The 13,843-nt window shown below is 36.2% G+C and overlaps 1 protein-coding gene across 1 annotated transcript in view; it reads left to right on the forward strand.

Moving 5' to 3' along the window:
* The first annotated feature begins 2,691 nt into the window (after positions 1 to 2,691).
* LOC149780509 (protein arginine N-methyltransferase 5-like) overlaps positions 2,692 to 13,843 on the forward strand; it is a 71,588-nt gene continuing 60,436 nt past the window's right edge. The window contains exon 1 of the mRNA XM_089937505.1: positions 2,692 to 2,809. Within this exon, the coding sequence (XP_089793631.1) occupies positions 2,715 to 2,809 (95 nt within the window). The 5' untranslated portion in view covers positions 2,692 to 2,714. The remainder of the gene's footprint in view (positions 2,810 to 13,843) is intronic.

Consider the following 13,843-nt stretch of genomic DNA (forward strand, 5'->3'; position numbering starts at 1 on the left):
AATGAATTGTACAGGACAATGTTTTAGAAGTAACGATATTCAAGACATCAGTCGTTTGTTCATTGGATTCTAAATTATACTGAGTAGAAACTTTTTTGAAACTGACGGTGATTGTTTTGTCCAAAAGTTAAGAAGTGATCATTTCTTCGTAACGAAGATCGTCTTGAGCTCTTGCAACATATGGTTAACTTTATCAGCCAGATCTGTGTCATTCTTGATACTATTCCACTTTATAAGTTCATCTTGGCACATCTTTTTGGTTTTTGTAGGATATGCTAGCACAGAACATAAGCGTTAAATAAAAACTGATAACAATTTATTTTTATCCATTGCTATGGGCTGCCGAAATGTCATGATGATTCAAATTAGTGTAACACCGGACACCTTAAATAGTATGGTTTCAATAGAGTAAATGTTACTAGGGCTGCACGCTGGCTCAATCCTCACAGTTGTTCTCTCCTCTCAACCTGGTTTTTTTAGACTGCTTTTTTTAAATGTCATAAAGCTTCATTTACAGTTGGTAATAGTAGGATCGTTTATAATCTAGCACTTCAGTGGTTTCAACAAAACTTTTTCATAAAAAGAAAGGATAAAAATAAAAAGCTAACATTTGTTATATTTATTCCCTTTAATGTGCGGCATGCCGCATTTTGTAACACTGAGGTACTATACCACTTAATTATAGTGTAATTTCTAGTCTACGTGAAGAAACACAAGTTAAACATAGACCGTGTACAGACCCAATACAAAGAAGCTGTCTCAGACTCATTTTCACATTGGCTGCTCGAGGAAACATGAAATAAATTGTCAAGACAGGGCCCAAGACACCGAGGTTCTCACACGGGCAGGCATTTCAAGCATCCACGATCGGCTGATGAAATAACAGATGAAATGGGTAGGCTATGTCACCAGGATGTCGGTGAGCCGAAGGAGGAAAGGCGACCTCCGGGTGGTCAGAAGAAAATCTTAAACGATTCCCTCAAGTCATCCTTGAAGCATTTCAACATCGACTTGTTGAGTCTTGGGAGGATGTCGCACAGGATCACTCCACGTGGCGCAGTCTCATCCATACTGGAGCTGCTGACCTGGAACAGAGGAGGATTGCAAAGACAATGCTGGAACAGAGGAGGATTGCAAAGACAGTGTATAAGCATGACTAGCGTAAATCTCAGAACTGCAGCACGTCCACTAGTGATCAAACAAAACCCAAGCGGCCTGTCTTTTTTAGTTTTTCAGCTATCAATGTTTGTACTGTCTGCCTGTTTGTGTGTTCAGAATTAAGCAGGGCTTCACCTGAAATATATAGATACACAATGGGGAAATTTAGGGAGAACGTTGTACAACGGAGACTAGTGTTATATTTGTAAATCCTACCAGCCAAATCAAGTATTGGTTTTCTGTTGGTTAATGACTTTTGCAGATAAATCGCTGAGTGGCCAGTGCTCAACCGGAGGTCGAAACCTTGCCACAGAGCGGGAACATCATGTACATATAGCCAGATAGAGTCGAATAGATAGTAGGTAAGTAATTATAGTCAGGCATTTGAGTTAATCATTCAGCCATTCGCTTAAATTAGTTAGGTCATATACTGTAACACAACTACTCTTTCGATGGTTTACATAAGCATTGTATATATTACCAGTTTTTGTATTATTCATTCTGTCCTGTTTTTGAATGAATGTCTCATTTACATGTTCAAATTTTATGTGTATTTTTGTTTGAGTATTTTGGTGGAAACGTATTTACCAGGCCTACCGCATATACACATTAATGGGCATCCAACAACTACGGTGATACTGTTTCTGAAGGTTATGTCACAAATGCGCTTTTTTTTTATCTCATCCAGTTAATCTTTTTCTTAAATGAGCAGTCTAGACAACGTTGTTATCGGTTATTTCCACATTCCATCTTGATCGGTGATCTGCAGCACCACACTTATGGCATTTAATTATCCCCATTTAAAATACCAATCAGGTTTCGTACTTACAAGTAAGCATGGCATGTTTCAGTAGGAATTTAAAGGATATTATGGTACAGTTTCTGGTCCAGCTCACTGAAAACTGCACTAGTAAGTTAAACATTTTTTAAAAAAAAATAAAGTCTATAACATGGTGATGTTTTCTTTGTTCTTACAGCAGTAGTGAGGAAGTAGCCTAACAATTTCTTTGTGTTGGGGTACGGGTGCGTTTTCGTTTCTCATGTAGTTGTAAAGAAAGTGGTCCAGCAGTGAGTGGATAGCTTATTGGAGAACTAAGAGTTGATAATCAATCAGTCCATCATTTTTTGTTTGGTTTTGCATGTATAAAGCATAGCAGACGGAAAATAGGAAGAAAGAAAGTCTTTCTATTTTTATTTCAACTATTGTCCCAGCCCTCCCAGTAGTCATCTACTAAAGCTGTTCGACTTCATTAAAAAAAAAACAAAAAAAACAAACAAGAAAAGCCACATATTTAAAATGGATAAGTACCTTTGATAAAATTAGATCCTTCAATTTTTTTTTAAGCGTATGCCTACATTGCTAACTGAATATATTATCCATCCTGTAGCTGATCCCGAGAAGAAAAAAATAATAAACCTAATGAAATGTTTCGTTTTTCATGACTTCATATTTTTGGGTGTCTTACCTTTGTAAATCGCACCCCCCCCCCCTTCATTCGCTGCATTTCGTTGCATGTTAGCCTGTACTGAACCGGAAGCAACAATAACCCTAGACAATGCCTGGGAAGATGTCGGCACGTGTTTCTTGCGGTCGGGACTTTCATTGTTGTCCTGACATAAATACTGCACTTGATTCAGCTTGTAAATCAGGGTGAGAGAAAGTACACATTAAGCATCTGATGCATGTTTAAAATGTTGCTTTCTGTAATAAAAATATGTCTCTTTGTTGTATACCGTCACCTGTTTTCGATAATATAGTCTGTTCTGCACTGTTTCGCGAATGATATCCGTGCCTGTATCTCAGTGAATATTTCTTAGCGTCATTAAATGCAGCTGAAAGTAACTAATTATATCAATCTATGAATACTTTGTCACTGGTCGTTTAAGCAACGAGTGGTGCGTGGTCGACAATAAAGTACGGTAGCGATTAGACCAACAAGTAGGGCTATTGGACAATTTGGCCCAACTTGGACCGAAAATAAGACAATTCGGCCCAACTCAAAAGACAATTCGGCCCAGTTTTTTAATACAACTGACAATAGTTTTAACAAGTATTTATTTTTAACATATATTTTGTCAATTCTTATATAATATGTTTTTACCGTATAGTTCAAAATCCTTGCATTAGGTAACTTAATTATTCATTCTCATTTTAATTAGTTTGTAAAATAGAATAGGTTGAGAATAAAATTTGAAACATTTGGTGAACTAGATAAATGTTTTCCGAAGTTATAATGGTTAGGAGCTTTCTGATATCTTTAGGAAAACTGTCCCAAAGACAAATATTACTGTGGAGAAGGATGTCTGATAAAAAGAAGTATAGTAGAGATGGATGTGATGCTTTGGGAGTTACGTAGACAATAATGAGATGCATCATATCTCCTGTGGAAGAAGGTCGATTTTGTTAGGCACTTGCCCACTTGGTCTCAAAACCTTAATTCTCAAGCAAAATACATACGTTACAAGAGATCTTCTTGTATTTAAACGTATTTGTTATGATTTACAAATAAAATGATACCGGGAAAATGGTTGAAAATTGCATAATTAGGTATTTTGCGATAATTTCACATAAATTTAATTCAGAACATTATTGCGTTTTGCTATTATCAGTTACGAAAAAGACAGATAAATGTGCACAACGTAACTTCGTAAGATGCATCTTTACCAAAATTTCTCGTATTTTAAATTTCATTTAAATTGATAATAATGAATATTCAAAACACCAAAAACATCTTAAGTTGTCAAAATAATACCATTCTAATCATAACAGTTTCCAATTCAAAATATAAGCACAAAAATTTATAATGTGAATGCCTTTTTAGTCACTCCAAAAATATAACGTGTTACAATCTGAAGCCTAAAATCAAATATATTAGTATAATATCTCATGTACGGTGTTGCTACTCTTAGAAAAATGTAAGCGTATTCTGTAGAATATTATCTGTTAAGTATTATTATTTGATAAATCAATATAGATAATTTGACCAGACGACTTTAATTGAGACTGTCATGCAGATGCATATATTTTTTAGCATAAAAAATAAACGTATTTAAGTATTTTAATTAGAAAGCGCAATATATGTTAGTTTGTGTTCTCTCTCTCACACACACACACACACATATATATATATCTTACATAGTATCTACTTGCTGTTTGAAGAAAAATCGCAAAGTTGGGCCGAATTGTCTTTCGAGTTGGGCCGAATTGTCTTTTAAGTTTGGCCGAATTGTCTTATTTTCGGTCCAAGTTGGGCCGAATTGTCTATAGGTCACAAGTAGGTCTCATTTTTTTTCCTTCTGACAACGGAGACCAACGTTGTCAGGCCATATTCCACACTGAAATTTTACGCTGTCTTAACCTCACCATCAGTTCTGACTATCGGATGCTCCCTTGTAATTAATAAATTTATTTCGACTGACCTTGGTATGCGGATGGTAACAAAAAAAAAACTCTTCTTTTAACCCATAGCATTAAATCCTTCCGAGCACCCACTTTTTAGTAACAATCTCTGTCAGAAAAGAACACATATGTATCCATCTAACATTGTCCTTATTTTTAAATTGCTGACTTGTGCGTGGAAAGCAGCATGACCCTAAGAACAACATCTGGAAACTTTCTCGTGAGGAGAGTATCACTAGGAATTGACTAATGCTTGGGAGGGAACTGTGGTTAGGTCTGGCCATCACACCAGAATTTTGAGAGACAGAGACAGATGTGTCAGAAATTCAAGATCAAGAGAACAATAAATACATTTAAAAAAAAAAATCAAAACTGTAATGAGCTGTAAAGATATGCTAAATATTAATAATACATACATACATACATACATAATGAATGAAGTGACCAAGTTTTGTGCATCTTTTTTATATCTCTTTAAAAAAAAATCTATTTATTATTCTGGGAATGCTGAAATCGGGTTAAGTTGAAGTATTATTCTTTAACGAAATGAATATTAATATATTATGCCTATATTACTTTTTGGAACAGTAAGCAACGTTTCATTTCGTTCAAGAAACACATTTCCACATGAACCTACTTGAACATTCTTCGGCATACCTCGACTACCGGTGCCCAGAGTGGCTGAGTGGTCTAAAGCTCTCACAGTTACGGATCACTGCCGTCTAAACTCTGCATGGGTTTGAGTCTTGGGCACGGCCAATGTGGGTATGTGAGAAAGCTTGCCAGTAGCTTCTCGTGGGTCGATTGTTCTTTGGGGGTTCTTCCTCCACCATTTATATTGGCTGCCATGTATAGCCTGTCTTGTGCTGAAAAAAAGGTGTTAAACCCTACAACTTCAACTACCATCACATTTAAACAAATTCAAATGTATGTCAATGGAAGATTAAAATGTGTCTATTTCATAGTGTCAGATTTTGATTTCATCAGGATAAAGACAGCACAGTAAATATATAAAATTACACATAAATTTTGTGGAAGATTGTCAGTATGGGCTGCCAAGTGTGTGAAATATTCCTGAAACTTTGACTACTCATTCTGATGTCAATGGATGTTTGAACATGTTATACAAGGCTGTTATTTGAGCAGTAAGATGTAGCACTAAAACATAAATAACATGTGAGGCATCTTACACTGTAGGTCTAGTCTTACTTTAGCTGACTACTGTAGTTCATTAGAATGTGATTTTGGAGAGCTCCTGCTTGTGAGATACCAAGTCAGGAGCTTTCGGCAATTATTGATGGTATATTGTTCGAAGTTCCTATTGTACATGAATAAAAGCAGAACTGAAACAATTTGTTGATACTGACTTTAATTGGACCTTATTCCACTGGTTTGCCATAGCTAGGCCATGCATTAAAAGTATTTGTCCACTGGTATGTCAATAGATTGTTCACCATCTTGTACAACATGGTTAGCTGGGCCTTGGTTTGCATGGATTTGAGTGATTCCCACTGGAGATGATTCAACACCTCTATCTTATTTATTAGGTCTTTATTATGTGGGCTCCACATGGATGAGCAGTACTTAAAGGAGACTAGAAATCAAAATTTTCCTTTTGCGTATGTAATTCTCTACAGATTTTAATTCGACTGCAATGTTTATAAATTAAATATCGTAAGCGGGTAGTGATTATATTGCGTGGAAGATACCACGATTCCGTAAATTGCCGAGTTTTTCCGAGTTTTGATGAGACAACAGATCACGTGGTACCGTGACGCTATACTAGCCAGTCCTCGAATACAAACATAAACATTGGCGAGCGAGGTAGACAGGAGACCACATTTGGGTTGCACATTCAAAAGTTAAATCTACAGTCTGATATAATAGTTTATGTACTGTACTGGTAAGTGCTAAAAGAAATTTGTTAGGCACAGGCCCCGGGCAGGTGACTTAAATAAACTAAATTCCTGAATGAAATTCCACAAGCCCAGACAGTTCATACCTGTCAACTCTCAATCCGGGAGAAAAACCTCCCGATTTGGGGGGTATTTCCTCATCTACCTCCCGATCTCGTAGTATCTCTCAATTATGCGCAGCGAAGTCCCGATTATTACATTATGTCTGTCAATTTTCATGTGTCAGAAGATAAAAACCCAACCCCAAACCATTTTTAAATATAACGTATGCAATCCACAGTCTAAACTGCCACACTGCAGACATCGTAGCGATATGACTGAAAAATTGTTAAAGCTACATTAAAATTTCAAATCACACGCACACACGTCTAAACCCGGCGCTGGACGAAATAATTAATATCATACAACAGTTTTTTTTCTTATTTTTTTCTTCTTCAGTAAATAGAACGTGAAGATTAAACATTATTCAAGTAAATTCCAGATTTTTTTAAAACAACTATAACAGTACTATAGTAAAAAAAAAATTAAAAGAATAAAATTGTCACCAATTAGCTTCAATGAATGATCACTTTGAAATTTTCTCTGCAAGCAAAATCACATCTCCATTTCCGCCAAAGAAGCTCGGCCAGTTAACGCCTGACATTCCTCTACCATATATGAAAAGTTTAATTACCATGATTAAATTACAAGGAATAAAACAAAATATACCATGCAGTATATGTGGCCCTAAAGAACTAATTCTGAATAAATATTTTATTCAGCAAACAGTGTTACATGCATTAAGACTTAAACATTAGGAAATAAGGTGGGGCATAAAACTTGAGAAAAACAGTTGCCACATGTACGGTAACTTGTGACTGCAGATTTGAACTGTTAAAATGAAGTCCATGGAATCGTAAGTAACAACAAAATAGGCATGGTTTATTTGGTAATCAATTGCTGGTGCTTACACATACACACACTGTCGAACATGGTTTCTTTCGAAGTATGTCCGAAGGGCAGTCCTTTTCACAAGATCAATGCAAGGATAAGGATTATATTCATTAGTCACACTGGCTTTATTGTTTGCGAACTTAAATCAAAACTTCAGCTATTTTGCAATTTAGCCAGAACTGACCAGAATATGCAAAAGGGGCTTGTCAAGGGGTAATAATAAGGCGTATCACAGGGAGAAAAGGCACGTCAAATGGGCGGTCGCACATTGGGGCAAGGGGAGGGGGGGTCAATAGCCCCCCCCCCCCCGTTCTATTGTCAGACAGTTAATGTGAAACTTTGACCTCTTATTTTTTAATCGCTGCTTTTTAAACTGCCCAAGGAATAGTTTTATATCAGTTCCAATTATTACAGATTATTGTTTATGCATACTACATGTATATAATGCATTTTTTTTTTGATTTTTAATTGTTATAAGAGTACTGAAAATTGTGTTTTCTCGAAACACGACAGGTTTAGAATCTTATTTTTAGCAAAGCTTCCATTTGATTAAAATCAAATCTAAATTTCACCTAGGACAGTGGTGATTTGATTTAGATTGTCCCGTGTTAAGGCATGTATGTCAACATCTTGAAAATACATTTACTCATTTCACCAGCGCGATCAAAGTTTCCTCAGGCAAACAATTTTTGTTTCGACAAGCCTGACGGGCACCTCACTTTGAATACAGGATGGGCTGGTACTAAAACCAGAAGGGGCCCAGGGTGTCGGGCTGTCAGATTTGTTTTTAGCACTGCTGTTTTAGATAAAAGATATGTGGATTGATTGTTGCATTTTGTGGTCACTTACTCGTCCTTCTGCCTATTTTCGTATCTCACACGTTTCCCAGGATTTAAAATGTACAAAGGTATATCTGGAACAGCGCCAACTTTTAGTCTAGGCCTAGCATTTACGTATCTTTGAGCTGCTATTTTTTCATGATCCCTCTCGTAACATTCCTTTGAGAAATGTAACGAGCACATAGTGCTGTATGGTGTTGCTTTGAAATCGACTTGTTTGTAATAATGGACCCATTCTTTCATTATGCCTTTATCTTTCGGAAAAGAAAAAAAAAATATGTCCACAGGCTTTTCTTAATGTTCTAATACACCCGTAAGCAACGCAAAATGGTCTTGTCTTTTACTCTGGCAACTTCCACTTGGGCTGCTGGAGTCGCTACTATGACGTCACATCCCGAAAGTAACCGAATAGGCGCGGAAATTTTGCATACGAGGTCACGGAAATTCAGCTCCTAGAAGATAAGCCAATATTTAAATATTGGCATTACGGTCGCAGATGATACTTCAGAATAAGGTTTTCTGCTATAGTACTTTTATTATTATTCTATATTTCCATTGGTTTCTGGTCTCCTTTAAGGCCTGGTCGAACAAGTGAGAAATATGCTGCGCTTTATTCTTCCTCATTGATTTTGAGGTTGCAGCGCAGGAAGCTTTGGTTACTGTTCCCTTTTTTCACTATCTTGTCTATGTTGCTTAATCTACTATAACTCTCTGTGATCTCTCTGTCAGGAAATCTCAGATCCTATTATGTGTATTACCCCTGATGCCATAGTGGTCCAACTTACAAAGGAGTCTTTCATGGGGGACATAATCGAAAACCTTACTAATGTCAGTGACTGCAAGGTCATGCTGCTTTCCTCTATTTGGTGAGCTCATCCACTAGGTTATGAGCTTTGTTTGGCAGCTTTGTCTGGCACGGAAACCAAGTTAGCAGTCTGTTATGATGTTGAACTGATCTAGATGATGCATCGTCTGACAATGTGTTCAAGCATTTTGCAGCAGATACATGTAAAGGAGGCAGTCATTATGTTTAAATCATTTGTACAAATGAATTCAGTATTATTAGCTACATTTCAAGACACTGATGTTAAAATTGAATGAGACACTTGCAGATATCATTCACAATTCTTTGGGGAATGAACTATTTGTTATTTAGTATTCACACAACCTACCATTTGTTATTTAGTATTCACACAACCTACCATTTGTTTGTATCCCCTGAATGAGTTTAATAAACAAAAGACACCAGTGATACAAAAAAATGCACAAAACTTGATCATTTCATTCATTAGTTTATACTTTTTAACCTGACTGTCGCCAGGGAGTCCTGAGCACTGTCACACTGAAGCATTTTGAATCAAATGGGAGTTTATTTAGGAACATGCTCAATATATTGCATGGGTGAGTCATTGATGTTTTAAAGCAACAGATTTGATGTAGTTCTCCATCATTGATAATCTCAATAATACCATAATTTTAGGAGTTGCATCTCTTTCAACACATGTATACAAAAATTCCTCATTTTAGTTGTAATATTTGTTTAGAAATGTTAAAACTAGACATTGCAAATATTGGATGCAGATGACAGTTTTTACTTAAATTGACTGTTCTAGAAACCAGAAAAAAACAGTGAGCAGTCTGTCTGCTTGTTTAAATTGAGAGCTCTAGTTGGTTTGAAATGCCAGTAAGTTGTCATTGTTAGGGATCATTGGCGACAGTTGGGTAAGAAATTATAAATTGCTGAATGAAATGACTAAGTTTTGTGCATTTTTTTATATCCTTGATGCTGTTTAGTTTTAAAATAGGTAAGGGATTACAAAGAAAGGGGAATGTGTGCGAGTACTCATAACCACGTAAAGATGGTGATGAATTGTGATGTTCAGGAACAATGCATAATGGATTGAATACATCTGAGAGAAGGCTAATGCCTTTATGATTAATGCAACATTATTGTGACTGTCATTACATTTTATTGTGAATCAAAATCTATATGTATTAGTTAAAGCATAAGTGATTGGGCATTTTCCCCAATAGTGGTCGACACCGATTATAGGGACAATGCATTCCTACTGTCAGTAGTGTTTCATCATGCATAAAATTTACCCCAAAAGCTCCATTGTTTAGAAATCATTCTTTTATGTCAACAATGCAACAGTCCTGCAGTGTAATTTCCTGGTTTGTGAATGTCATACAGGCACTGGTTCTGCAACTTTGGACCTGGAGGAAACTGTTGTATTACCGGGTATGTGATATATTCTGAGACGAGAATAAGTTGATTTAACTTGATTTTCTTTATTTTGGATATTTAAAGTACAGCAGTTACAACATTGGGCACATGGAATTAGAGTCCGGGCTTGTCATTTTTTTAAAATGGTCGCCACTCCTTTCCTATGTTAAAAAATAAACTTTAAGTACTGCCTAACAGTAATCTCTTTCTGCCTGCAAGGTATGTACATGCTGAAGCATGGAGATGTCTTAAAAATAAGAAATAAACTCTTAATAGTAAACTGAAAAGTAAAAGTGACAGATGTCAGGCAATGAGAAGACAATGAAAAGCAGATTTTTGTGACATCTTTGTTCTGTACATGCATCATTTTTTGCAAATAAAATGATAACCATATATCATTTTCTGACATTGTTTATACGCATCTCAAGGAATTGGATCAAACATATTAAGGTATATATATTACTATTCATAATACAAAAAACTCTTCCCTCGAATGTGGCAATGAAAAAAATCTACCATGCTCAGCCTTCAGGAAAGTTCAAACTTCACTTTTCCTGTGGCTGGGTTTTTAAGGTTGCTGACTGCTTTTCCATTAATCTTCTGATCCAAGGTCATTGGGAGGAGAAAGTTTCTGAGTTTGACATGAGATGTAAAACTGAAGTTCATATTTATTAGCTGATGTTTTTAAGCATTCGGAGAAAGCTCTTGTTTTTTCATTTTGACATGAGTTGAACATGTATCAACTGCCATTAAATATTCCTCTAAAACATCTTGAAGTTTGCAATAATAATTAAAGCAATACAAAATAACTAAATATATATTCAAGCCTGTATGCCTAAATCAGTGTTGGTCGGTCTCCTTTTCATCTCACTTCTGTTAAAGGTCAGGCTGTTTTTATTAAAAGACTCAAAAAGCCATGACCACTTTTTATCCCTTGAATACTTATAACACCCTCACAAAACATCCTTTATTTGGCCATAAATTCTCCAGATCACGTCAGTATGGTAATCATTTAACAGCTTGTTGTGCACACGTTAGCTTTCATAATTTGAATACTCAGCCACACATCGTTAAACCAGTACAGGATTTCAGACCTACATAAGACTATTTCCCACTGAATTCTGAAATGAGGTGATAAAACCCACAAATGTCAGAATTTTGGTCTTAAAAACTAATGCGAAGTTTGTATTTTTTGAAAGTGGTTGTTTGAGTTTCATCTATACAATGATCTGTGCTGTAGACAGCCTTTGAAACTGTATTTTTGTCCTATGGTCATTAGAATCACATATTGATGGATAAAAATGTCAAAATTTTAGGAAGAAAATAAAACAAATAGTTTAAGACACTTTGTAATAAAATAATCAGTAAAGTTCCAAGAGGCTAAAAAGTAATTTTAAAATATTTAAGTTGTGACAACTAAAAATGATTAAAATGTACCTGAACTATTTGTTGAATGCTTATAAAAGAAAGAAAACAAATGTGACTTTTCACTTGTCAGTGCACATGTTCCAGTTTTTGCTGAGGAAAAGAAGCATACACACAGATTCTGGTGCCAGACGGGCTTGTCTCCTGCTAACTATGTGCCCAGCTGATGAAAATGCGCTTTCCGATGGCATGGATGTTGCTGGAATGCACAAATATTTTCGAGCAAGAGTGGCGAGTTTAGGATAATGCTTACTCTTATCACGCCAATATTGCAAAATGTCTGAATTCACCGATAGCGGCATCTCTGACAGGTAGATTGCAAGTTAGTTAGAATTAGGAGTTGGTTCATCGGCAAGTACGTAAAGCAGCAAGACATGTTTCCACTACAGTAGTCTGTAAGTCTTCTCGCTTGCATCAGCTGTGGTTCAGTTTCAGATATCTCCAATTTGTTGCCAGTTTTTTTTACCCATGATTGTTTCCAATTTGGATCTGATGGCAGCATAGGTCTCTTTTTGATATTGGGCCTAAAAAAATTTTTAGAAGCTTGTAATGAGGATCAAATACAGCTACCTTTGATGCATTCAGTTTGTTGTATCCTTCAGGGTAAAAACAGCATAATTGTGCAGTTATTGTTGTTCTGCATTCCTTAATAGCAACACATTCATCTGGTTTTGGAAACCATAATGTTTCTTAAAATGATGTACAGTTGCGAATAAACAGATGAAAGTGAAGGATATGTCTATCCAGGTGACATGCTTGTTACCAACTGAAATGGTTTCAAAATAGGTATGACAGCTTGGGCAGGAAACCATTTGTCATCAGTCATTTCCAGAGTTGATGCATAACTGTGGACTGTAATAGTCGGATCAGACAGCACTGCTTCAGTGGCCCAGCGCTGTTTAATAAGCCTTTCCAACATGTCCAGCGATGAGTTCCATCTTGTAGAACGATCTATTATCACTTCTGACATATCCTCTGTCTCTCCATTTTTTAATGCTGCTTGCTTATCACGCAAAGCCTGTGCTGCAACTGTACTACGTTTAAAGTGTGCAGGTGGCGCCAAGTATCTTTTCAATGGCTCTTGCTTTAAGACCAGTGTTGACTGCCAATTGCAGTGTGTATGCAGAGCAATGCTGATCTGGCCAATCATCCAAAAACTTCAAGGCCAAGTTGATGTTTGAGCCATTATCATGCACCATTGCAGCAATTTTGTGAACTGGTATTTGCCATTCATTAGCAGCATCCAAGTGGAGACTGATGTTTTCACCCCTGTGCCTCTCAGGCATTTCCCTTGTTTGTAGAACAGCTAATTTTGGCTGCCAATCATGGTTTATCCAGTGTGCTGTCACATATATGTGATATTCTGTATGGATGTGCACATATCAGTTGTGAATGCAACGTACTCTGCATTCCCCAATTGGAGTTTTAATTTTGTAACCCCTTACACATAAAGTTCTTTAACCAATGCTGCAGTTGTTGTTCAACATTTAACTTCATAATCTGGAGCCAAAAATGTGATCATACTGTGAAATCCCACACCTTCCAGTATGCTGATGAACTATAAATGCAGTGATTTTCCTGTCAATTTCCATTTCTGTTGATTTGATAATTTTGGCTTTAGAGGCCTCCAAAAAGATGCAATGCTTGGTGTGCCATTGCCTTTGCTACTAATGTTGTCGATGTCTATGTTATGGGTTCCAACAAGATGGTGTCACATAAAATTGTGATTGTTACAGCAGTCATTACATATAGGGACATTAAATTGTGATTGTTACAGCAATCATTTCATATAGGGACATTAAATTGTGATCATTACAGTAATCATTTCATATGGGGACATTAAATTGCAATCATTTCAGCAATCATTTCATATAGGGACATTAAATTGTGATTGTTACAGCAATCATTTCATATGGGGACATTAAATTGTGATTGTTACAGCAAT

The sequence above is a fragment of the Sinohyriopsis cumingii genome, chromosome 16 (assembly GCF_028554795.1).
Source record: "Sinohyriopsis cumingii isolate HCF-2022 chromosome 16, ASM2855479v2, whole genome shotgun sequence".
In the NCBI taxonomy this organism is placed as follows: domain Eukaryota; kingdom Metazoa; phylum Mollusca; class Bivalvia; order Unionida; family Unionidae; genus Sinohyriopsis; species Sinohyriopsis cumingii.